At 35.0% G+C, this 27,723-nt stretch overlaps 1 protein-coding gene across 1 annotated transcript in view; it reads left to right on the forward strand.

The window, feature by feature from the left end:
* Window positions 1–27,723, forward strand: part of CPS1 (carbamoyl-phosphate synthase 1) — a 118,843-nt gene that overhangs the window by 61,369 nt on the left and 29,751 nt on the right. The window contains exons 22-25 of the mRNA XM_010354916.2: window positions 20,274–20,415; window positions 21,722–21,787; window positions 22,244–22,307; window positions 24,722–24,903. Coding sequence (XP_010353218.1) covers window positions 20,274–20,415; window positions 21,722–21,787; window positions 22,244–22,307; window positions 24,722–24,903 — 454 coding nt within the window. The remainder of the gene's footprint in view (window positions 1–20,273; window positions 20,416–21,721; window positions 21,788–22,243; window positions 22,308–24,721; window positions 24,904–27,723) is intronic.

Consider the following 27,723-nt stretch of genomic DNA (forward strand, 5'->3'; position numbering starts at 1 on the left):
TCCATCAGGGCCAATTATTTTTAAACTTCACTTTATGTTGAGAATATTTTGATAATGTAGGTGCCTTAAAATCTGCTTTTAAATTTTTCATGGGAAAACTGTTTGCTGGGGCACCTTAGGCTGATGAAATCATGGATCAGTTTTAAACATCTATCTTCAATAAGAGGAGCATTTATTAGCAGATTAAGGAAGACAATATAGTCCTCTTGAACTTCTTTCCTCTAAAAGCACTCTGAAATACACTACTATTGGAAAGACGTCTCACCTGCAAACTAGGGATGTGCTTAGAGAAGGAAAAATTTTCTTTGTATAAAAATTGTTCTCAAATGATTTGACAAAATGTAGATACTTTAATCACTTAAAATATCTTTGAGGACAGTGGAAGATCTCAAAACCTGGATTGCTCAACTATTCAGCAATTGCAACATATAGTTGGGTTGCTGTATTTGCCTGATCAATATGTGGACAAACTGGGCAATAAAGCACTTGCTTTTCTTCTTGAGAAAAATTAGGTTCTTTTTCATCTATTTAATTATTGCCCATGTCAAATGCTTGGTTTTGAAAGCTGAGGAATTGTATCTGACGAAGATGAAACTAGCTATTGTTGCTTGTAAATCATCCTTTCTAGTCATCACATAAAATGAACAGTAGAGCCTATACATTTATCTTATAATTTTGCTGACTTAAGTTTTCTTTCTTGGTCTATGATGCCAGCAGAACTTCTGTCTTGAATTACAGTCTCTTCTACTGTTCTCAGTTTAAAGCAACTGAGTTCAAATGCTTATGAAACCACTCCAGTTAAGCCACATGGGGGTGCTAGAAACTTACAGTATGCCAGTCACAGCAGTGGAAAAGACCTGGGGTAGAAAATAACAGATGTTATTGTGATTTAAATTTCCACTTGATATACGTTCTGATTTTTGGACAAATTCAATGTTTTAATTGAATAGTTTTCGTTACAACCAGAAGGCAGGTTGAGATTCTAACTAAGCATAAATAAGGGTATATTGATAGTGAAAAAGGTCCTTGGAGGATTAAAATAACACACTGTTACAGATCACTTACAATATTTTTCTGACTTCCACATTCTGTTGCATTTATTTGCCTGCAATTTGACATTTTCAATCTTCATTTTTCTGGCATAAATATATTTGTAAATAGGGATATTTTCTATTGTTCATAATGATCTACATTTAAAACTCTTTATGAAAAGCTTTATATCATTTCAAAAATTAAAAAAAAGTATACTTAAAACCATCTCTACTGTATAAATTTGTTTTTGATCCAGAGAGGTTGAAGTGTCTATTATATAGCAAAAGCTAAAGTAAACCTGGAGTGGACCTCACAGATGATCCGTGGCATTAGCAAACCTAAACCCTGAGCTCGTTATCTGAGTGTCACTTTATGGTTTAATTCCTTTCTTTTTGAAGTGTCATTGATGCACACATAGCAATTTGATAATGATTGTTATTTAGTGGTATTAGATAAATAACAAGAATAGATGGCCACTAAAGCTACCTGTCTCAATCATTTTGTGGCACATAGGGGTCTGAAGTTGAAAGGATATGACAGCTGATGGAATGTTAAGTATGTAGGTCTTGAGTTTCCTTGCCCTATTTTAATTGTACTCACCATTAGTCTGGGTCATAAGTCCTCTGCTTTTTCTCAGCCCCTCAATATCCAGGGAGGCTTAGTCATCAAGGTATGTACTGCTCCAACAGTAACAAGAGCGCCCTATTAATGATCTACAGCTGACTTACGTATTGCCAGTTTGGAGAAGGGCTGAGAAGATTAGTTGTTCTTTTTCATTTGTATTTATTTATGGTTTACTTTGAAGATCTCAACTGCTTCTGTGTTAGAATGGCTGTCTTTAGCTGTAGGCCTAGGAGCTAGCGATTTATTTGTTGTGTGTTGAGAGAACTCAAGAATTCTCCTGCCTTATCATCCATCTCTGGTGCCAATGCGCCGCACTCCCTTTGTACTTTTCATGTAGATCCTTGGGAAGACAGGCAGTGGGGATCTCACTTGGGAAAAGAGAAGTAACTAAAGAGAAAAGTAAGAATGCTAGACGTGGGTTTTCTGGTTCCATCCTTGTGCACTGGAAGGAGCAGACTACAGAGCCAGAGAGATTGGTGCACAGTCCTCCCCACTATAGAATCAGAGGTACATTACCTCTTTCATTTCTCCAGCTTCATGTTCTTTCTCTTAATCTCTGCTTCTAGTTTTTTTTTTGTGAAGCTTAATTTATATAAGTATAAATGACATCTGACATATTGTGAGGGCCCAAGAAAATTTTTCTTTTCCTCTGAAAATAAAAAGTACTATTTGTTATAATAAAGGTAACTTTATGATTTTAGATATGTATTATCTATTATGATTTTAGATATGTAGATATGATAGATATTTAAAGATTCATTTTCAGACTCACAGTTTTCATTTGCTTATGTATTTTGCAATGTATCATTTCTTAATTTCCTTTATGATGCATCACTTATTTTAATATCAGACCTATTTTTTAAAGGAAGCAATTAATGATAGCTACTGATGCAAATGCTATTCTTATCAAAAGATAAATAGCACTCCTTTATGCTAATGAATAAAAATTCCTACTCTACAGTTGTTAATCAAGATCAAATTCTAAAGTCCGATAAATACATTTAGTAGCAGAGGATGAGCATATCGCTAAATTGATGGTCAGTCTCTGACTTGTGTTTACATATAGTCATCCGAAGTGAAGTTCAGAATTTGAGTCCAAAATAGAATATACCCACACATGGACATAGGGAGGGGAACATCACACACCGGGGCCTGTCAGGGGTTGGGGGGCTAGGGGAGGGATAGCATTAGGAGAAATACCTAATGTAGATGACGGGTTGATGGGTGCAGCAAACCACCATGGCACGTGTATACCTATGTAACAAGCCTGCACGTTCTGTACATGTATCCCAAAACTTAAAAAATAATAATATAAAAAAAGAAATATAAAAACAAGAACATAGTTTTTCATGTTTGAAATGTAAACAATAAATGTACTTATTTAAGCAATAACTTCAAACAATATATTTTAAAATAAAATACAATGGAAAATAGTAAAAAAGAATATACTCATATATTTAGTATATATAAATATTCACAGATTGAGATGGGGAAAACAAAAGAATGGTTGTAACTAGGTAGGCATCATGGAAATAACTGATGAGTTTTCTATGCCTGTGAGATAGCAGAAATCACAATAAGAAACCCCCTTCCTTGAAGGGGAGAGATAAACATGATTCATGCTGATGATGATGATGTGTGAAGTCTCATCTTTCTGCAGAGACAAGAGGGATAGGTATATTAGGCCATTCTTGCATTGCTATAAAGAAATATCTGAGACTGGGTAGGTTATGAAGAGGTTTAATCAGCTCATGGTTCTGTAAACTTTACACGTAATGTGGTGCTAGCATCTGCTTGGCTTCTAGGGAGGCCTCAGAAATCTTACATTCATCGTGGAAAGCGAAAGGTAAGCAGCTGTGTCCTATGGAAAAAGCAGGAGTCAGCGAGAGAGAGAGAGTCGGTGGGGGAGATGCCACATACTTTTATACAACCAGATTATGCAAGAATTCACTCACTATTGCCAGGAGAAGCACCAAGGGGATGGTGCTAAATCATTCATGAGAAATCTGCTCCCATAATCCAGTCACCTCCCACCAGTCCCTATCTCCAACACTGGGGATTAAATATCAATCTGAGATTTGGGGCGGGGACAAACATAAAATCTATAACAGGTATCAGAATAATCAACTCAGCATCCTAGCTTTGAGTGCTTGCCCCCTCAGAACTCAGTATGCTGTCTTTAATACCCGAATATAGTAGCAATGGCAACCCTCGCAAGACTTCTGAAGCGATATCTATTCTTACCAGCTTAGGTAATAACCATTATTTAGACAGCTTTAGCCAAAAAAAAAAAAAAATATCTTTCCCACTTACGCTCACTGACTTTCTCCTTTTCCACTTAAACTGCTTATTGCTACCCAAGGGCATGCTGGGGAAGCTGACTGTTGTAGGCAGTTCCCCAGATTTATAGGCTGGTGTAGTAGCATTCACTGACCTAGGGTGATAACATATTTACAGTGGATTTCTTCAGGATTTGAGAAGTTTCTTTTTACTCAATGTGATATAAGTTGTATCATGTAGGATACGAATACTTGTTATATGTATGCTTTGGTATTTAGATGTTTAATGGTCACCAAAGGTTGTTTAACTTCACATTGTCAGATCCACCCTGCAAGGAGTTTGAGGAAAGTTAAGTCTATATAAATTTTTAGTGGAACCACAACATGTGCATAATCTCTGTCCATTAGCCTTCACCGCTAAGCTACTCAGATTTTAGTCTATTTTTCCCATACTCACTCTCCCACTGCCGACTCTTTCACTCATTGTGCCCTTCCCATGTAGCATTTTAATAAATACTAAAAGAAAAATATCCTTACTCTGATCTGTTAGAAATTATAAAAATCTCACCTCTAGTTCTTCTTTTCTATTAGTGCATAGATTCAATTTTGGTCATATAAAGATCTGCCTGGAGAGAGGAAGTGCAGGTATGATAAATCAAATAAAGATGTCAAATGTCTTCACCAACTAGGTTCTTCTAATATAGCCAATTCCCTACTGTAACCAAATAATGAATTTATAACTCTTAATACTGAAACTTGAATTTTGATTTAGTTTAATAATTCTGAATGCCTTCCAAGTAAAGATAATAATCACCAAATTTTTGGACTACATATTAAACACTGTTCTAAGCACATTAGTTTGTTTAATTCCTAACACAACATTAAGAAATCCGTGATCATCATAAGTTTATTGATAGTAAACTGAGGCACTGAGAGATTCAGCAGTTTCCTCTGCATCACGTACTAATAAGTGTCAGAATTGGGATCAAGCCTAGGCAGGACTCCAGAGCCCAGGATACTTGCTATTTAACCCCTTATATTTGATATCTAAGTACTTACTTATATAGTTTTTACCTTTTTTATTACAAAGTCAACATTGTTTTTATGTACAATGTTGCAATTTATGTGAGCAATGTTGTAGACGATGCTTGAAAAGAATACTTACATCTAAGTATATACTTACATACTTAAATATCAAATACAATATATTTGTATTTCTGTATACGATATACTGCTTAAAAATAATACTTATATATATGTATATGCTTATATACTTACATATCAAGTATATGGTATGTAAATATGCATGTAAATATATTAAATACATGTAAACGTAAGCATATATATACACACAGGAACAGGTTTGCTTAGGGGTATAGAAACAGATTTGTTTAGGGGTGTAGATGACATCTAGAGGAAATAAGAAATAAGACAACCTAAAACAGACACCTTCAATATAGAAACAGCAGCCAATAAAGGGGTAATAGTCCTATCACTGGTAGAACCAGCATATATAATTAAGTTATAATGAATTAATAAATAAGCACAGGTACAAACATCCTTCTGTTGGACCCCTCTTGCTATAAGTATGTAAGGAATTCAACTATAATAGAGCTTGTGAGAAAGAACTATTTCAGGACTTTACACCCCAAAATTATTATTTATAATACCAATTTGGATTGGCAATTTTATATTGAAAGACACTCATGATACTTAAAAAAAAAAAGACACATGAACAGGCAAGAAAAAAAAAGTGAGAGTACTAATTACCAGCTTTAAGCATCTGTTTCTCCCTCTGGCTGTAACTCTTTTTAAATTTTTTATTTCCTTATTTTTTTGGGGGGGTTCTTTAGCTATTTCTGACTGACGTATCCAGCTTGGGGATTTTATTATATCTGCCTAAATTGTATAATTTTGTTCTTTTACTGGCTAAAACTAAGCTGAATTAAGTTTTGAATCTTTGCTTCAAGTGATGAGCTTAAAGAAGACGGCCAGCCTCTGCTTGTGCTATATACCATGTTAAATTATCAAAGTGAAGGTTTTCCACCATTTATGATGATTGTTTGTTCTTGTGCATTCCATTCATTTTGGGCAATTTTCCTGGAATGGTCCATTTTGCTGTCTTGTTTTTATGTACAATGCTGCTATTTATGTTAGCAATGTTGTAGATGACTACTTAAAAAACATCTATTTTCATTCATTTTGCATGTTCAAAAGTAGGAGACATAACCATTGTGATACAATGTATACCATATAAGTATTGGAAGCTAAGATTTGTATTTGTTTCCCTATTGTTGCCATAAACTTTACTATGGATTTATTTACAAATTATCCAGATACTGCTTTTGTGTAATATTCTATAGGTTTCATGTGTGTGTGTGTGTGTGTGTGTTTTGCTATCCTCACTCTAATAACTTTAATATTCTCTTTCCTCTTTACTGCTTACAGTCAATGTAGTTAAAGAAAAAAGGGCAAAGTGCACTTTTGAAGGGTCCAATTTCCATCCGAAATCACTACGTTCGGTGTGATAAACTATGTCCATTGGTGAGTGGTGAAAAATCATAGGTGTGCCTATTGCTTAGGAAAACAATCTAGGACAACCCTGGTGAGTTCCACTTGGGCATTCAAGTGCTAAATTGAGCTCAGTAAAGTTGGCCATTTCCCTGCAGCCACAAACTTCTGGCAGATGTAATAATGCAGGTGTCACCTTAGCTGGAACACTCCCTTTGAATGTCCTCTCCTACACATGCTAGCTTCTATTGACTTTTTATTTAACTTGCTCATGAGGCATGGCAAAAATCGGGCAAGAACGTTTTGTGCTTGTGCTTGATTGAAGCTTCTGGGGGAAAAGTGTCACCTAAGAGTTGTTAGAACTTAGATATAAGAAACAGAAGGGTCAGTACTTTCTGATGACAATGTATATTTTCTGGTAGAAAAAAAATCAACAATTTTCATCTTAAACTACTAAATATACAAGTAATTTAGAGAAAGATAATATAACATATAATTACATTATAATGTTTGTGGTACTTTACTATGACATATTTTCTTGATAGCATCTATTATTTTGGGTATAGAAATAAGAATGGAGATGATTGAACACTTTAATGGAACCCATTAATTTGACTTGCAGAAAATGGTCTTATGTCTTCTCATATTACTACTAACTCATATGATATTCTAAGCCTCAGTTTCACCCTAGTGAAAACAAAACAAAAGGAAACAACAAAAACTCCCTTCTTATTTTACTGGTCAGCCATGCAGCTAGCTGAATATATACTATATGTAAAGTAACCAACTTTAAAGAAAAACAATCTTACCAGTTACTACATATTACCATTCTATGCTTTCAGTCTTCATACTACAAGCCATTTATATAATAAACCTCTTCAGGAATGCTAAAAATTGGGGCATACATATACAAGTACTTATTTATTTGTAAGAGAAGAGTATTACCATGGGAAATTTTATAACTCTGTGAACTAATGCCAAAAATACATTTTATTTTTAATTTGCTTTTATGTTCCATGTAATAAAAGGATATTTTAGGTGATGTCATAGGTTTGATAGGACTCCATTAATTTTTAAAGTAATAATTTATTGAGATAGATATAACATTTTACATCAAATATTTAACATTCTGAGAGTCTTCATTTGTTATTTAAATAGTGTTTTCATAGTTTTGGCAAATAATTGTGCATTTTTGAATGTGTGAGAGAGTACTTACGAGTCTGGCATGGACAAGATGAATGTTTTGCTTAAAAGGTTTTCAGAGTAATATTCAGATGACTCATAAAGTGCCTATTATGTTTCTGTATATTAATTATTATATGTTTGATAGTTCATAAGAGTATAGAACTTAAAAATTTTAAGTTGATTTAAAATAACACATACTCAGAATATGTGTGTATATATCTATAGTCAATAATATACATTATTCCTATGTTAATGTCTCTGAACTAAGCGTGACGGGATATATATTTACTTGATGCCATTTATTTTTATTAGGAACTGTTATTAGACCAAATGGTGTTTGTTCTTCTATTCAGTCATTATGTACTGGGTACCTACTATGTGTAAGGTTTTGTGCTAGTTCCAAAGCCATTTGTTGATGAATAATCACTAGTTATTAGACCAAATGGTATTTGTTCTTCTATTCAGTCATTATTTATTGGGTACCTACTATGTGCTAGTTCCAAAGCCATTTGTTGATGAATAATCACTAGTCATTGAACCTATAATATAGGTTTATAACCTATGCAAATAGCTATACATAAACAGGACACATTAATGGACATGTGAGAAGCAGAAATATGAATTCATGAAAGTTTAGTGGAGGTTAGAAACAAAAGCTCTTAGCTAACTTACACATGTTATCTCATACAAGTCTCAATGTATAGGTTTTAGAAGGTATGTGTCTCTATCCCATATTTTATGAAAGAAATGATGACTCAGAATGTTTAAGTAAACTCTCCAAAGTTTTACAGGTAGTAAATGTTGGAGCCAGGTTTTAAGTTCAGAAATTCCTCAATCCAAGGACAATATTCTTCCTTCAATATATCCCACTGTCATAGGAGCCAAAGAAGAGAGAATTTAAAATAAATGAAATAGGAAGACAGTTTCAAGAGGATTGCATGGTTTAGAGAGAGAAGAGAGAAACAGAATTAAGTCCTCATTTGATGTTGGGTAGATAGGAGTGGAAGCTAGACTATCAGGACCAAATATATAGTGAGAAAGAAGAAGTAGGTAAAGGTATGAATTCTACTCAGGAACTGACAATTTGTGTTTGCTCTTTATCTTATTTATGCTATTTTTCATAACAGTGAAAATCTGACTATGAGGAAATTAAGATAATATAAGAAGAAAAATTAAATTGGATATTAGCTACCTGTTTGTTCATTGGGTGAAACAGTGGGTGCCACACAATCTTACTTCATTGTTCTGTAACTATTACATATATACTAATATCATTTCCCAATTAAGTTGTAATTTTCATTAGGGAAAGTACCCAATACCATAATATCTTAATATACTTTTATTATAGGTCTTTCTTAGCAAGAAATTTTGTTAATTTGTATGAGTGCAGAATAGAGTTCACTATATAGGTATAAGTCATAAGTTCTGAAACAGATACAAATGGTTTCCAATTCATTATTTACCATATATTTTCTTGGGAATTGATACATGGTGTTTTGTATAAACATCAAAAATATTTGTATGATAATATAATAAATAAATATTCTTGGTAGAAAGTGAAAATCATCATTTCTTAGTGATGGGAAAGGAGGGAGAATTGTAGTGGAGCAAAATGCAGATGATTCCTGGTTGTTCAAACAGATTGAATTCACAAAATTCACAAAATTTTTAATTAGAAAATACATAGCCCAATATATAAACTGACTGTGTTGGGAAATATTGTAGACAAACATCTCTAGGTTTTAATTTTTTAAGGTAGTTATGTATCTACTAATTAGCTAGGAAGGCTCTGAATAAACTGTTTTTTAATAAAAGTAGATTTATCTAATTTATATTGTCAAAGATTATATAAATGTAGGCATTATAGGTATATTGTGAAATCTCTAATTCTTGGTGAGAACTAACCCGTGTTTGTGTACTCTTGATCTTCAAAAATTATCCACGTTTTCAAATTTTTGCATTTTCTGAGAAGTTTTTGTGAGAAATATTCATAGACATTTTCAACTATATGAAAGGATATTATTTTATTAATCAGTGAAGAAGGTTAATGCAAAAATAAATACTTATTTAAAATACAGATATCTACTGTATTTCTCTGGTGATGTTAAAGTACATTTCTATTATAATAAAGGTGAAAAATATCACTATCCTATTTTTCTGGATGGTGAAACTGAATCACACGAGGTGGGTGTCTTACTTTATGTCGCACCAGTCAGAGGAAAGCAAGGAATCTAGCCCAGGGCTCCCACTTTCAGTTTTAGTCACTAACCCTTTTCAAAAGCTTCTTTTTCGAGATATGACTTTTAAATCAGACAGCTGGAGATCAGTTCCTCCTTAGCTGTCAAGTTGTGAGCTGCCTGCATTGTTGACCCCACTTAGAGGGGAAACATTGTGAGGAATTTGCCCTTTTCCAAAACTCTTGGGGGAAAACACAGGAAGTCTGGCAGGGAAAAAGCCCCAGCAAGTCACCTTTGAAAAATGTAAACAGGATTTTCAAGGGTACAAAGACCCAGGATAAGAATTTTCTTTTTAAGTTTCACTTTATTTATAATAAAATGTATTTATACACAATATATGTCTATAGATAGATTTTCTTTAAAATACAAGTACCTTGTCTTCCATGTTTAGGCAGGTATGAGTAAAATAACTCTTGAGCATAGAATGGAAATTAAATTTACACAAAATAGGCTGCCAGAGCTATAATTACAGAAGCCGGATAATTATTTGCTGACCCCAGAATTTCTTCACCTGGTAATTTATACTTGAGATGCCTTTATGGGGCATAAAACCTTCGAGTCTGACCTTTGGATAGTCACGCGTTTCGTATCCAAAGAGTGTAAGGCAGCGACCATGCCTCCCAACAGTGGAGTAAATGCCTGAGAGCGCTCTCTCTCCAGAAGATCAATTTTGATTTGCAGGGAGTCAAAAGTATGGTGGCCCTCACCACCTCAAGGTGTGAGTACAGGAATACTCCACAGGAGAGGAAAGAAAACAAAGAGAGCTGAGGTGCTGGGCCAAATGGAGGCGACTTGCTAGTTTTGCTCTGCTGAACTTCTCCTGCTTCTTCTCTTCTTCCTCTTCCTCTTTCTCCTCCCTGTTGGTCTGTTTCTTTCCCTTCTTCCTTTTCCTCCAGCAATTGCATCTATTAAGCACTTATTACTTTCTTGGTGTTGTGCTGAACACTTACCACATTTATTATTTTATCTGACTGATGAGTCTTTTTCTCAGGATGGTGGAGCATGACTGCAGGTTTTGGGCAAAGGTATTAGCCTTTCTGAGGTTGAAGTAGGCATTTTGACACTATTTGCCTATATAACTATAATGATGATGATGTAATGGCCATCACAGCAATATCTACCTGGCAGTATCAAATTGCAGCTACTTCTTCTACCCCTCCCCTTCTACCCACTCTTCAGCTGATAAACTGATGAGTATATAGTTGTAGTGTCAAGTGGATAATTTTTGCTCTCATGGATATTAGTGTGCATTTTACATGTCTTCTTATGAAAAACCCCAGATAATAAAGGTATCTGCTTTCCATGTAGGTAGTAAGCCTCCTATCAACATAGATTGAATATGACTTGTCACTGGGAATTTAATTCTAGAATTTTCCCACATCCTCCTAAAAATAACTTCTTCTTTTCCTCCTTTCTAAAAATGGCTTAAATTTTTTCCTTCAAGAACTAGAAAAATGTAGTCAAAAATTATTCTTATATATCTTACATTTTTCTAGGAAAAAAATATGCAGTAGTTATTAGTAGATAGGCTTCTGTTAAGTTTTTGGGAGGCCAAGACAGGCGGATCACGAGGTCAGGAGTATGAGAGCAGCCTGGCCAACATAGTGAAACCCTGTCTCTACTAAAAATACAAAAATTAGCTGGGCATGGTGGTGGGCACCTGTAGTCCCAGCTACTTGGGAGGCTGAGGCAGGAGAATCGCCTGAACTGGGGAGGCGGAGGTTGCAGTGAGCTGAGATCACACCACTGCACTCCAACCTGGGCAACAGAACGAGACTCTATCTCAAAAAAAAAAAAAAAAAAAAAAAAAAGTTATTTACTTTAACAAGGCTCTAAGTAATTCTTTCTAGAAGTCAAAGAAAGATATATTCAAAGTTATATTTATGTATTTGTTGCTTGGTACAACCTATGTGATGTTTGGAAAACTGCTCTGTGGAAACATGATGATTTCAACAAAGATGATAGAGATGTTTCAAAATATAGGACTTTCAAATAAATGTATTTGCAATAACAAATTATAAAACATCAAAGAGTGCCCATTCAATCCCTATTTTCTATGAGGACTTATAAAGTGTTTCTTTTTATCTGTTAGATTTAAATTCTGTACACATAAAAATCTTACATTCAGGGGAAAATCAAGAGTTTTGCTTACTGAATACATCTTTATTTTGGGGAAGGCATACATTGAATAGATTTAAAATTATAAATAAATGTATTCATCAGAAATAACAGAAACAATATTTCATAGTATGGACTTAACCCTTTAGTCCAATTGGCTCAAGCAAAAGCTATTTGATTGGTATCAGCATGCTTTTTTTGAATATAACAGAACACTTTCCTATCTATGAATTGACATAACTTACTGCTTTGGTTAGGCGGTTTCCATTTGTTTTTTATCTTGGTAAAGACGAAAGGTAAAATTCAAATTTGGTAAAATCAAGGGCAGAGAGAGAGTCACTGCATCTTAAATTAAGAACCATGGCCCGGGGGCAGTGGTTCATGCCTGTAATCCCAGCACTTTGGGAGGCCGAGGCGGGTGGATCCTGAGGTCAGGAGATTGAGACCATCCTGGCTAACACGGTGAAACCCCATCTCTACTAAATATACAAAAAAAAAAAAAAAAAAATTAGCCGGGCATGGTGGTGGGCACCTGTAGTCCCAGCTACTCAGGAGGTTGAGATGGGAGAATGGCATGAACCCATGAAGTAGAGCTTGCAGTAAGCAGAGATCACGCCACTGCACTCCAGCCTGGGCAACAGAGCGAGACTGTCTCAAAAAAAAAAAAAAAAAAGAAAAAAAAAACATGAAAAAACAAAATGTGGTTTATTAAGCCTCAAAAATTGCAATTAACCCACATTAAGCTTTTTTTCATCATTATTCCTTGTATTCATAGAGCATAATTATGACATTATATCCAATACTAAATGAGTGGCTTTACCAGATTAAAAGTAATATCATGATATTTCTGGATTATTAGGGTCATTAAAGATTAGCAAAAAAGAAGATGAAATTCAGAAAATTAAAACTTGCCTATTTAAAGATGTCTACTTTATCAGTTTCTCATAAGGTTTCCTTCTTAATGTTGATTTTGCTGTTATTATTACTAGCCTTTAAGGTGAAATATAGTTTTACGTATGCCATTTTTTGAAAATGATTACTTGTAACATTTTAGCCTTATTGTGATAGAATCTGGGTCCACTTAGCACTATTAGATAATTTTCTCGATGCCATATTTTCATGTGAACATTGGATCTAGGTATTATTTGCTCTGTACAAGAAATTTAAAGATTCAGGTCTTCTTGAATTCCTTCAAAGACCTCATTCCTGTATAAAAACAGCCGTGGTACTCAAAAATTAAGACAAAATAGTATTGTCTACCCAGTTGCCTGGGTTTTTATACTTTGCTTTTCTAAATGCCACTCCTATTTTTGGAAATTGTCTTTTGCATTTCTCTTAAGGAAATACGTAGTAACTTGTCTCCCTGAATGAAGAGAGGTGATAGCATTATTGTGATTGTGGCATGGTCTTGAACCTATGAAATGCCAAAAATAATAAGTGAAGCAGTAAAAAACTCAAGAGAGAGCCTAGTGAGGGTTCATGAGGGAGAGAACATATATCTTAGTCAATTCTCTTATTAAAGCAATAGTCATTACTGAACATCAGGCTTAGTTTTTTTCTGCCATTTTGGAGTGTTTATTTTTTTTCTTTTTAAAGAGGATAATAATAAAATTGCAAACCCATCCCATAATTGTAGGCCAGGTGGAGTGCTCATTTTCACATTAGAGCTTGTGCAATCTGGAGGGAAATTTGGTTTAGTATTACTTGTGAGTTGGTGGATCAGATAAAAGCCAGTCAAGTGGAAGAGAGGACTGTGTGAAGTGTGCTGGCTCCCCTGATAATTAGAATGCTGCAGGCGTTCCTCCAGTCAGCTAATAGATTTCCCCAGCTCCTCTGTGCCAGGTGAAAATTTCCTCATTAAGGGGAATTTATTCCATTTCCTTTTATCATTTATTATTGAAGACTAAGTGTGAGTGGAGGAAGTTTCAGAGATGACAGGGAGGAATTTTAAACAACAACAACAACAACAGTATCTACATTGGAAGTCTTAGAGAGCGAAGAGAAAGACTTGTATTGTTTGTAAACCAGAGAACACACCAGAGACTTCTTGCTGTAGAAGCCGAACCATGCTGTCTCACCATTTAAAGATTATGGCAGAGTGTGTAAAAGTCTGATGGTCTGGTTTTAAGGCATTTTTTTCCCCTTCTAAAATTTCAAACTGTCATTTTGTGCTGCTAAGTAGAAAGAAACTGAAGATTATGAAAAGGCCAGCATCACAGCCATTTGGTGTGTTGTCTTATTGTATAGATTCTATTATGCAATGATGAAAGTCTAACCTTTTGTAAAGTTTGCCTTTGAACTCTCAAAGCAAAGCAAACTGGCAAGGGAAAGAAAAGTTGTATATATAATAGCATATTTTAGAGGACATTGTTCTGAAATACGGATTTAATATGTACATATTCAAAAGAGTAAAAATAAACATAAAATACTAGTACATACAAATACACATCAAACAACAGAAGGATAATTTATTATGCATATTTTAAAATTGTGTGCTTTTGTGCAATATGCTTTCTTCAGCTGATCACATTTCTAGCTGGGCATAAAGCTGTCTTGATTTACAACATAATATAAATGGAGTATTCCCTATTGAGGTTTCAACAAGCAGTGCTGAATTAGAAATTCAGTGTTTATATTTCTTTTAGTAATTATTCTGTTTTGAGTTTGCTTCAAATTAAGATTCTTATTTTTCTGAAGGAAAAATTAAAATGTTATAGCCTTGTTTCAAAAATAAGCTTTTACCTAGTTTAATTTAAAAAACAAAAACAAAAACCCACCGTGATGAAAATTCTTTTTGGCAAACAAAATGAAGGGAGCACAATGTGGGCAGATAACGATGAGGAGCATCTATCTGAGTCTCCACATTATTAAATGAGCTTTATGTTTGCTTAAGATTATTCATCTTGTATCTGACTCTGAGGAGATTTTACCTGATCTAAATCACTGCCCCACAACTAATGAATTGTGTCTTTGAACTGTCTTTTCTTTTTCTTTGATTATAATGGGACACAGAATAAAATTTTGTATCAGAACAAGCTGGGACTAAAGTCAATTTTCTTCTGTGTATAATGACATATCAGCCAGCCTGGTGTTACACAGAAGAGAAAACAGAGGAGAGGAAAGGTGAGGACAATACAGAGAAGTGACCTGCTTTCTGTCTTGGCGTTAAGAGTACCTTGTGGAATTAGGCAGCACAGACTGTGGGAAGGGATCTAACTTGTCTGTGCCTCTCTAATGACTGTGGTGGGTCAGGATCAACAATGATTTCTCAGTGAGGAGGATTGCTAAGGGCTTCGCACTATTTCATGATCATGTCTAAAGAGCAGAAATAACCAGAGACACCATGAATACTATAGAAATTATATCACTTTGAACATCCAATGATCACACATACCCAATATCTGTATTCAAGTTAAGGTAGATGAACACGAATGTACTAATATACTATTTCAATTTAATAATTCTATTTTTCAAGACATTTTAAAATATCACATTGTTATTGATCTAGTTATTTGAAAATTGAGCAGACGTTAAAGCAGTTTTTGGCTCACCAAGAAAATGTCCTAAGAATCAACTAGTGAGATTAAGATATGCAATGTGCAGGTCTAGCTTGGTACATCTGTTTCAAAATTCTTACCTGGTATGATTTAAGGGGATGGCTATGTAGAAAGTTTTCACTCCCATTCTGAAGTATCATTCACAATCATTATTTTGTGTTACTGTTACTCTTCTCAGACATTTCCTTTAAATTATGAAAACTCTCTGGTGTGGGAAATGCTACAGACGGCGGAGCAGTAACAATTCAGTTAGTCTGATTTACAGATGACTTTTTTTTCGTCACCAGAGCTGAGTACAAAATTAACTCACTTCACTTTTTAATGCACAAGGGCCAATTCTTATCAACCAACCTTTTCTTTTCTTTCTCTCTGCTTTCTTGTTGTCCCTTCTTTCTTATTATTTTTATTTCTTTGCTGGTAAGTGTCCAGTTTTATTCAGTAGGCAGAGGAGGAAGACTTTGTATATTTTCTAGAGATGTCTACATATATTCTGTTAGACTCTTGTGGTGAAAAAGAACAAGAGAAATTATGTGTATTCCAGAAATGAAAATACTACATTCCTGCATGAAAATACTGCATTGCTGAATGTAGATTAAACAAATGCAAATTTACTGCATCCCTAATAGAAATGTGAGGAATCTAAATTTTTCTTATTTAATACCATTACTTATAATTTTCATTTTAAACAACATAGCGACCTTTGAAGAACTGGTATTCCATGTAAGAAGGAATGCAAACAAATAATTAAAGACCCCCTAAAAATTATCACAACAAACAAATAGAAAAACCTGACTGAAAAAGCTAAAGATAACTACATGACTTCTGCTTATCTTAGCACTTGAAGAACCTGCACTTGTGGTGCTACTTGTGTTCGCCCATGGTCACAATTATAGATGTGATGGTTGTTTTCAAGGCATATGTCTTAAGTGTATCTGGATGACTTCTTCAGAGTTAGGATTTTAGTCATTTAAGTAAAAGTGGTTATTGTTCTAATTTAGAAAAATAGCTTATTTGTCAACCACTTCCACTGACAGGCTGTGCACATAAACAAATGAGCAATTGATTTAGGAGCATATTCTTGGCAAGGGAAGTGGAAACATACGTTTCTTTTTTTTTTTTTTTTTTTTTTTCTGAGACAGTCTCCCTCTGTCGCCCAGGCTGGAGTGCAGTGGCCGGATCTCAGCTCACTGCAAACTCCGCCTCCCAGGTTTACGCCATTCTCCTGCCTCAGCCTCCCAAGTAGCTGGGACCACAGACGCCCGCGACCTCGCCCGGCTAGTTTTTTTGTATTTTTTAGTAGAGGGGGGGTTTCACCGTATTAGCCAGGATGGTCTCGATCTCCTGACCTCGTCATCCGCCCGTCTCGGCCTCCGAAAGGAAACATACGTTTCTAAAACAAATAGCAACAATAACAAAAAAAAGAAAATCTTTCCTCTACTTTTAAAATTAATTTCTCTCTCTCTCTCTTTTTTTTTTCCCCCGAAACTAAAAGTAACCACAAACTTTGGTGTTTCCAAGGCTCTCTGAAGCTCAAAAGTCCCCTCTGGGGTAAAGCCTTTCCAGACTTCCCCATTGGAAGCTGGGGGCCCCTGCCGTAAGCCACAGCATCAACTTGTGCACACTTCTCTCATGGCATCTCTCATGATGTAGACATATCAATGGCTGTTTGTGCTTCCTAACATACTCTGACCTCCTAAATGTAAGAATACAATATTTCATCTTCCATCATTAATATAGGCAGCACAGGTCTGATACAGAGCACATATTCCCTAAATGTTAAAGCACTAATGAAAGAATGATAATGAATGTGGCTCTACCCTCACCATCCACTTTCCTGTTCACTCTTTCCAACTACAAATCCTCAGTATGTTTCCCATACATGCCATGTCCACTGTTGCTCTCAAACAATAGCCAATATTGTTGCCATTGTCTATTGTATATCTGTCAACTCTTTTATCTATATACAGTTGAACTATCTTTTTTCTTTTCTTTTTTTTTTTTTTTTTTTGAGGTGGAGTCTCACTCCATTGCCTGGGTTGCGGTGCAGTGGTGTGATCTCAGCTCACTGCAACCCCCACCTCCTGGGTTCAAGTGATTCTTTTGCCTCAGCCTCTCAAGTAGCTGGGATTAACAGACACCTGCCACTATGCCCAGCTAATTTTTTGTATTTTTAGTAGGGATGGGGTTTCACCATGTTGGCCAGGCTGGTCTCAAACTACTGACCTCTTGATTTGCCTGCCTTGGTCTCCCAAAGTGCTGGGATTACAGGTGTGAGCCACCGCGCCCGGCCAAATTGAACTTTCTTTATAGATCTGTTCTCATCCCTCCACTGCCATAGTATTTCTCAAGTACGGTCTTTCATACTATTATCTTTCTCTGGGCTCACGTAGCACCACATAGCTTATCTCTCCATAAAGTGTTTTGAATCACTATCATTTCATTGTCTCAAATACTGTTTCCGTATCTTCTGGGGCAGCACTGTTCAGTAGAAATTTCTGTGATGATGAAATATTCTGTAGTCTGCACTGTCTGACACTGGAGCCACTGACCATGTGTGGCTATTGAGCACTTGAAACCTGGCTTTGGTGACTGTAGATCTAAATTTTTAGTTGTAAAAGATTTAATTAACTTTTCAATTTAAATAACCACATGTGGCTAGGGGCTGCTATGTTGGATGGCACAGTTCCAAAGCACAGGGCTTGGCACACATACTAAGTCAGCAATAATTCTTAATATTGGATTGCATTCAAGAATTTAAGAGGAAAATGCATTGCTCTGAGAGAATGCTTATCAAATACTTGGGAAAACTAAATTCAAACTAAGAATAAAAAGAGAAGAAATTAAATTCAATGGGAGATTTAACATACTGATTTGAGACAGAAGGGAATTTAGGTGCAATAGGAAAAGCAAATTGACTAGGAAGAACTGTAGCTGCAAAAATGTAAACTAATACTGACACTGGAAAGTCAGAGAAATAGCCATTATATACGCCAGCTTGATTTTTTCTTCTCCACACTCACAATATGAATTAATTAAAGCAGATTAATGATTAGAATGAACAAAATGCAATAGATTTACTCCAATTACATTTTATTAACAGCATTTCATGAAAATGTTTTCTTAATGCAACTTAGTTCTTCTGGCAATACACTATTTTAATTTCATTGTATTGACTATCAAACTATTATAATTGAATTGTATTGTATTAACTATTACATGAAATAGCTGGCCCACAGGTATCTGGTTAAAGATGCTTTTACAGTAGTATTTTATTTTTCTCTCCCTTAGTTCTTTACAAATTATTTTTGCATGCATTTTGAATCTAGTTATGAGCTAATTTCAATCACTTCTTTGTCTTTTCTATAAAATAAAAACCTAGGGAATTGAAGTTTTTATATTTATCTTTTATTTATTTATATTAATAAATTATGTTTATAATTAATTTATAAAATATATGCATTTTGTGTTTATATTACTTATATTTATCCTTCATTTATTTATTTTCATCAATGTCTATTGAATGCTCTCTGTGGGCCAGATAATGTGGTGGATTTGGGGAGTAATCTGGTAAATAAGCCAAATGTATTCTTTACCTTTATGGAACTTAAATCTAGCAGGAAAAAGCCTGATAGATGAATAAAAGTTAAGAGACATTAAAAGTATCAGGTGATAATGGACATGCTAAACTGTATGGTTCTATGTCCATCGCTCCAAGCAAAAGAGGCAGTCAAAAGCACAAGAAGTGCAGTGTGGATGAGAGCAAACCAAAAGGCTTCACAAATGAAGCTTGGCTTTAGTTGGACTTTGAAGGGCTGCTGAGGGACGGGGAGAAGTTGAGAAGGTAAAAGGAATGTCAAAGGTGTTACAGATGAGAGAAACAATACAAATAAAGTCTATGCTATGGACAGGAGCAGGGGGAAAATAAGACAAATCTAGTTTGAGCAGAAAACAATTATAAAATGACAAAACTGTCTTCTCAACATAGACCAATGGGTGATATTAGTAAGTAGAGGTAATTTATGGAGAGGATATCCAACCTGATGCAATGTTGGGATGCCTAGGTGAAGATGATTCTCAAAGCTCATATGCATGAAGACCTGGAACACAGGTCGGATGTTGGAGAATAGGCCGTGGATTTGGGAATCGCCAACCAGCCGTGCAACTTGCACCCATGACAGTGGCTGAATTTAGAGAGGGAGAGAGGGAAGACAAAAAGCAGGTAACAAAGGGTAGAGCCCTGGTGGGGGAAACCCAAACTAGTAAATGGTCATTGTGAGTAATAAAGTAGAGTGAGGAGTCACTTAGTAGAAGCCAGAATATCTTTTTAAAAAATAGATAATCAAAAGAGTCTTGTGATGACAGGTTAAGGAAAATGAAAACTGAGAAAGGGCTCCCAGATTTAGAGAGTGAGGTCTCCGATTATTACTAATGAGCACATTTATTAGAACAGTAAATGCACTTGCCATTTTTTTATAAAAGCAGCAGGGAAGAGGTCACATAGAGTGTGAAAGCAGGCGATCAGAGATTGTCAGCTTTGCAAATAGAAGACTTCATAGAGGCTAGAAGATTGAGTGGGTTCATCATTATTTGTGTATTTTTAAAAGATAACAGGACTTAAATATGTTTGAAGGTGGAAAATAAGAAGCCTTGGTGTTTTTGAAATTGAACTTGTCACTGCTTTTTATTGTGTTTGGTCTAAACTTGAATCTCTCTTTTCTATTAAATCCTAGTGAGTCCATTACTGAAGAAATCCTGAAAAGAGCAAAGGAGATTGGGTTCTCAGATAAGCAGATTTCCAAATGCCTTGGGCTAACTGAGGCCCAGACGAGGGAGCTGAGGCTGAAGAAAAACATCCACCCTTGGGTTAAACAGGTAAAAGAGTTTCCCTTTCCCTCCAACCCCCACCAACAGGATTTCTGTGGTAAAATGTAGGCACCCATTCAAAAGGCCATTGTCAATAAAAGAGGAGTGGGATTAAGAAGTGACAGTACTCATCTGGTTGATGCTCATAATGTCACCAATTTTATTGAGCACATGATTAATTTTTACTTAAAAGAGAAAGAAGGAAAGGGCACTAGGTTGTAAAGATAAGAGTGAGTACCTGATTTTCTTGGCCTAACTGAACAAAACAAAACAAAAATTTAAACTCTCTTTCCTCTGCTTTTTGACCTGTGTTCAAATATGTAAGTAGTTAAGAAATCCTTAGTGTAATAGAAGGACTTGAAAAGTCCTAGCATGGTGGCTGACCCTCTTGAAAATAATATTTATCTCCTTTGGCACTAACTTTTTACAGGGTAATACTTTATATTAAGTGCCCCATCATTATGGTTCATTTAGTATTCATCGTGATAGGGCTGGGCATAATGAGCTTATCTAGTATTCATGACAATCACGCATGAACATTCATAGGTGTGCTGTTGTGATTTTTTTTTCCTTTGGCCTTTAATGGAAGGGATGTCTTGGTTTAAAGTACCACCAGCTGGTTTTTGTCCTTTAAAATCATTGACTTTTCTCTGCATGCTCAAGGGGCACATGCATACCCTTAGGTCTCAGGCTTGATGCTAAATATTTTCCACTCAGCGATTATTATCTTTCTTCCTTCTCACCTGCTTTACACAAGCTTGCCCTGTCGGCCCCAAATTCTTGCTCACTAAGCTGAGTTACTGGCCCTTGAGAGTGGAATTGATTTCCAAATATGTTCAATGAGATCTTGTTCTCCCCCCTGTTCATCCCCTACGGCTTTATGGTATTTGTGTCATCCGAACACTCAGTGCCACAGGCAACTTAAATCCTGTGCATTAATTTGCAAACCAAAGAGATCCTTACATAAAGGTTATTTTACTCAGATTTTAGATTTCATATACAGCTGCTTTTAGAGAGCTGGTGGGGTAAGTCTTCCTAGTAACCAGTTGACTATAGGATCACTTTGCGATGTTCATGAGAGATACTACTACTACTGGTAATCCAATGCCGTGTTTCTCAAGTGATAACTAGACCATATCACTATTTTCTCTCTCTTATTTTCAGAATTAGAAAGCAATTCCATGGGTCATACATTTTCCTGTCTGCATACTTTACAGTAATAGGAATTAAAGGAATATATACATATATAAAGCAAAAAACATTTAGTCTTGAACAAATTATAATAACATTCTTGTTTATTTGTTTTCTCTTACAGATTGATACACTGGCTGCAGAATACCCGTCAGTAACGAACTATCTCTATGTTACCTACAATGGTCAGGTAGGAATGGGCAAACTGGCATATCCAGAAAGCTCTAGATTTGGTAGACAGTTCACACTAGGGAATATATATTTTTTACCTCTTTGGATATCTAGGTAATAAAAAATGACATCATGTGTGAGATATGATGATATGTTCCTGTACTCAGTCTTTCAAGAACTGCCTTAAGATAATGAAATCAAACAAGTGAAAAATTAAGGACAATGACTATGTGATCATACAATTATGCTATGTTCTCATGACTATTTAATTTAAAAATATTGTGCCATATCTATTTTTTATAAATAAGTAGGACTTGTATAACTTTATACTTATGGGTTTCCAGAGACTAATAGAGAATACATGTTAACAAGAGGAAGAATGAGAAATACATACTTAATGATAGGACAAATAGTTTAATTAAATGGAATAATAACACATAATGATTTCTGCATCTTCCTTTTCTTATTTCCTCAGGAGCATGATATCAATTTTGATGATCATGGAATGATGGTGCTAGGCTGTGGACCATATCACATTGGTAAAATAATAAATTATATGTATATAGGACTTCACACAATTTATATAGTTTTATTCATATATGTTAATTTCATTATTCCAAGAACTATGTCAAATAAATGCTATAATATATGTTTTGCATATTAGGAAACTGGGGTTCAGAAAAATAAAACTCAAATATATACAGCTGTTTAGTGGTAGAGTGGGATTCAAATGCAGGTCTCATCTACAAATTCTATCTCCTCTCATTTCACTGTGTAACTTAATTTTCACCCTTTTTAGCTGAATTGAGCCTCTCGCTGGAGTTGGGATTGGATTAGACATTGACCTTTTATCTTCTAGCATAGTTTTTCATAAGGATCTACATTTACTCAAGGACTTTATATATTAGCCAGAAATTACATCACAGATACCATCTCTGACCTCATCCTATGTAACATATGTGACTTTTGTTTACATCAAATGCAAAAATCTTGTTTCTTTGGTGCACGGGTAAAGCATTATGTAGGCAAATTAAAACATAATCACCAGAAATTATGACATTTCTCTGCAGTCAGTTAAATAACCACTAAAGATGATTACAAATGCAAGTAGGTATTTTAATGAACAGTGATATAAGTCAACATATGGATTTAATATTTAATCTCCACAAAGCATTATAATATGGAAATGATAGAATCTATGATTTAAATATATGTAGTCTTACTCTATTACTTTAAGCATAGTTTACTTTAGTTTTTATAATGAACTAAGAGGTTCAGGATATGTTAGTTTACCAATCTTTGGACAAATCTTGAAGTAGGACAAAAATGTTTATCTTTACCACCCTAGTCATTGTCTTAGTCCATTTGCGCTGCTGTAACAAAATACCTGAGATTGGGTAATTTATCAATAAATTACCCCTCACAGTTCTAGGGGCTGGGAAGTCCAAAATCGAGTGCCAGGAAGTTCAGTTGTCTGGTAAGACATAGGTTTCTGCTTCTAAGATGGCACCTTAAAACTTGTGCTCCCCATAAGGAATGTTGTCTTTACATGGCAGAAGGCACAAGAGCACAAAGAGAACAAGTTCTCTCCATCAAACCCTCACCCCTGGTTTTTTCTGAGACAAGGTCTTACTATGTCACCTGGGCTGGAATGCAGTGGTATGATCATGGCTCACTGTAGCCTTGATGTCCCAGGCTCAAGCACTCCTCCCACCTCAGCCTCCTTAGAAGCTGGGCCTGTAGGCGTGTGCCATCATGCTTGGCTAATTTATTTTTATTTTTATTTTTTGTAGAGATGGAATTTTTCTGTGTTGGCCAGGCTAGTCTCACACTTCTGGACTCAAGAGATCCTCCTGCCTCAGCCTCCCAAAGTGCTGGTATTACAGGCAGGAGCCACTATGTCTAGCAAGCCTTCTATAATGGAATTAATCTATTCATGAGGGATCTGCACTTATGAACTAAAATCCTCCTACAAGGCCCCACATCCCAGCACTGTTGCACTGGTGACTAAGTGTTCCAACACATGGATTTCAGGGGACATGTTTAGACCATGGGAGTTATCTTATGGCTAAATAGCCTGACCATTTCACCAGCATCTACCTGTCTACTCTCTGGAGTACTTTTTCTTCCTTTTCAAATTTTGCCTATTTATGCAGTAATTCTTAATTATATCAGAATCCAAAGACTAGTCAAGCTAATAATCAAGTATGCGCTTACTTAGCATTAATATGCCAGTATATTTGAATAACGTATTTTCACAAGAATTTTTAGAAGACAATATCTTAATGCAAAGAATTAGTACAAGTCTGTGGACTTTCAATTCTATGGCATCCCAGTAGACGTGATATTTCGAGGTGTTTAGGCCATTATTACACTTCAGATTTCTTTATAGAAGGTCACTCACTCTGCATGGGTGGCCTTGCCAAGTTTAAAAGGATATGCTTGGAAAGGATAGGACTTTTCAATCAATCAGGATATGTCAGAGCTGCAAGGCACCTCAGGGATCATTAGGTTCAGCCCTCAGACAGTAGATTAAATGGAAAGGCTGAAAAAAGAGCTCAAGTATCCTGATCACTGGATTAACTATTTTTGTGTATTGAGGTCAATATATTCACTTTGAATTTCTTTTCAGTAGGTGAGGGTTATTTTTATCATTAAAATTACCTGCCATTAACATTGAAGTTCTAAATACTTCAAATATTGAGATTTTCTATTGCAGAATTTAGCATATATGACAAGCCAATATTTCCTTGCTGTTTAATTCGTACCTGTTTTTCCTACTACTAATATAGCATGCATCATGGATTTGAAATTTATATTTTGGAGTTTAAACATTGAATTGAAAGTTATTAGCTTCCTTAGCCTGGACTGACGGGTGATACATTTCTGCTTCTTTTTGTATTGTAACTTTGTGCTTCTCTTACCCCTTTTGCCAATCTCATTGTCTCCGCAGGCAGCAGTGTGGAATTTGATTGGTGTGCTGTCTCTAGTATCCGCACACTGCGTCAACTTGGCAAGAAGACGGTGGTGGTGAATTGCAATCCTGAGACTGTGAGCACAGACTTTGATGAGTGTGACAAACTGTACTTTGAAGAGTTGTCTTTGGAGAGAATCCTAGACATCTACCATCAGGAGGTAAGAAAAGAAAAACAGAAAAAAAAGAAAAAAAGAAGATAGTTATATGCAGTATACACTTTATATATATGCATTCAGGTATGTAGATATATATTATAATTCCCCTTAGAAGAAAGAACTGCCAGTGGCATCCATTGTCTTATTTTGTAGTAAAACTCTAAAAAAAAATCACTCCATTCTTATATTTTTGAGCCCCCGGCACAGAGTGATTATTTTTCACATAAAGTTTACTTTTTCTTTCTAAGGGTTTCAGCTAGATTGAAAACTCTACTTGGTAACATGTGCCAGATACATATTAACTAATGCAAGATGATCCCTCATAAATATCTTGCAGAGTGATTTAATTGGTCATCTAGACAAACAATAAACAGCCTCTTTCTAGTTTGTGTGATGTGGTTTAATGATGAACAGTTCACTGAAAATAGTCAATTGCTCACAAAAGACCAGTTAATTCCTTGTTCCATCAGATGAAGCCATTAGTCTTCAGTTTAAGATCAATGAGTTCATTGTGAATAATTTTGCTTCTTTTATAGCTTTCATTTACAGTTGCTCCTCCATTCCCATCCCAATATTACTGAGTATCTTCACTGTGAATTCATGGGATTGCAGATCACTATAAGACTGTAGCACAAATTAAATTATCTTATAATTAAAATAAAAACTACTGGAAAATTTTAGAGTGATGTCCAGTAGTTAGGCCTTTGATATTATTACAGTTACTATTATTACTTTTTAACAGAAAATCGTCTCTGTGTGGAAAATATGGTCAATTAGAGGGAAAAAAGTACTAAATTGGAGCCAAAATACTTAAATTTTAGTTTTGACGGACAACCTCATTGATTTCTTTAAGTTACATAAATTCTCTGTGCTTTATCTTTATTTTAAATGAATCATATCAGTATAAACACATGCCACTTGCAAATACTGTGAAGTTAACATAGAATTTATGGCTGAAGTCTGATTGTAAAGTATGAGGTATAGTGCTAGAATAATGTTATTATTTTACTATTACAAAAGAAAGTAGACAAGTTTAGGAAGGATGTATAATTATAGTTGTCTACTTGGGCCTGGCCTACTAATCCTTTCATAAAATTGATCCATTAAATAGAATATATAGCATTTTTTAGACCTATCTCTGACATGGTTGTTTTTAAATCACTCCTTAATATTCATTTCAGATAGACAGGTGGGCATCAAAATAAGTGTACGCTACAAATATTTCTTGAATATTTTGTAAATCCAGGTTCAGTATGATAGACAGCCAGAAAAACAGGTTCAAGACATTAACAATAAAACTAGTATCTGTGATATAAATGTGAAAAATCAAGTATTAATTTAAAAATATTAAAAAACATTACAGATGATAGCAGCAGGCATTTTTGCATATGATTAATTATGTCCTCATGAAATGGTTTAAAGAAAGATGAAAAACCCCTATGACTGCTTTTGGATACAATTATACGTAGCTCTTAATGAGATTTGTTTACTAAAACTGAAGTCAGTATTACAGAAAGAATTAAGTTGGGCCTTCTTTGAAACTAATTTGTATTTAAAATATAGTATTACTATATATTAGGAGGTAATTTAAAATATGCTAGAAGACATAATATGATGTACATATATAAATGTAGACAATGGTACTTCTGTCACAAAACAAGTTAAATGAATGGATTAATGACAGACATTAATTAGTGATAGGCAAAACCCATTAGAGAATGCATGACTCAAGACAGAATTGAGGTTCATTTATAGCATTTGGTTTAATTGTAATTAAATGTAATCCTAAAATACTGCCTAAACTATAAAACATCTTTTACTAAAATGTAAATTAGTAAAATATAAAGCATCATCCTTCTCATTGGCAGGTGTACAGATAGAATTTTATAAATTGGAGATAATTCATAAAATTCCAAAAACCAGGGCCATTTGTAATGAGGCAAATACTATTTCTGTTAGAAAGATAAATTTTCTCACGTTGCATTCTTTCTATAATACATCTAATTTGTGCATAAAAATAAGGACTAACCAAAGTGATTAGTGGCCAGGATAAGTTAAGATATTCTCAAATAAACTTGAAGTATTTCCTTTCAATGTTTTTCTATTGAAAATATGTTTCTGGTATGATTGCAACTTGGATATTGTTTCAGAAATATTCTTGTGCTGTGGTAGGTTAGTGCCATCAGGTTTAAAGAAACAGAAAACTAACATGGGTAAAAAGGATGCAAACAGATCTAGGTATGATTGATGGAATTTTGGGAGCTTAATGGAATTTTGGGCCTAAATATTTTAGAAATCTACTAAACAATATTCAAAATTTAGAAGATTTTATTTCAGTAGGTTTCTTGAAACTATTCAGGCATAATGGCTAGGATAAGGATGATGATTTACCTGTTTGGGTTACCAGGTTCTCATCCCTATGTTCCTACAGGTCCCGTGATATTTGGTGTTGGATCAATTTAAGATTGGATTATTCCATAAAACTATGCTATATTAACATCTTACAAATATGTTCTCATACTGAATTCCTTTTACTGTGTGGGCAAGACCTGCACAACACCATCACACTGCTAATAGGAGCTTTGGGCTTATGTAAGAAAATCGTATACAAAACAACATCTGAAATAAGGCTACAGATTCTGGCAGTGTTTGTAAAGCAAGTAGTAAGGCAGTAGGAACTAAAATCAGTTACTAGGTACTGTCGACAGGTACCAAGGCTCAGCAAAGGAGCGGGGAAGGTGGAAGGTCATCAAAGTGGGACCTGAGATCTAGGCTGGACCTAAGGGGTAGCTAAAGGTTAGATAAGCTGGAAGAGAAGAGAAA

Source organism: Rhinopithecus roxellana, chromosome 14 (assembly GCF_007565055.1).
Source record: "Rhinopithecus roxellana isolate Shanxi Qingling chromosome 14, ASM756505v1, whole genome shotgun sequence".
Lineage (NCBI taxonomy): Eukaryota > Metazoa > Chordata > Mammalia > Primates > Cercopithecidae > Rhinopithecus > Rhinopithecus roxellana.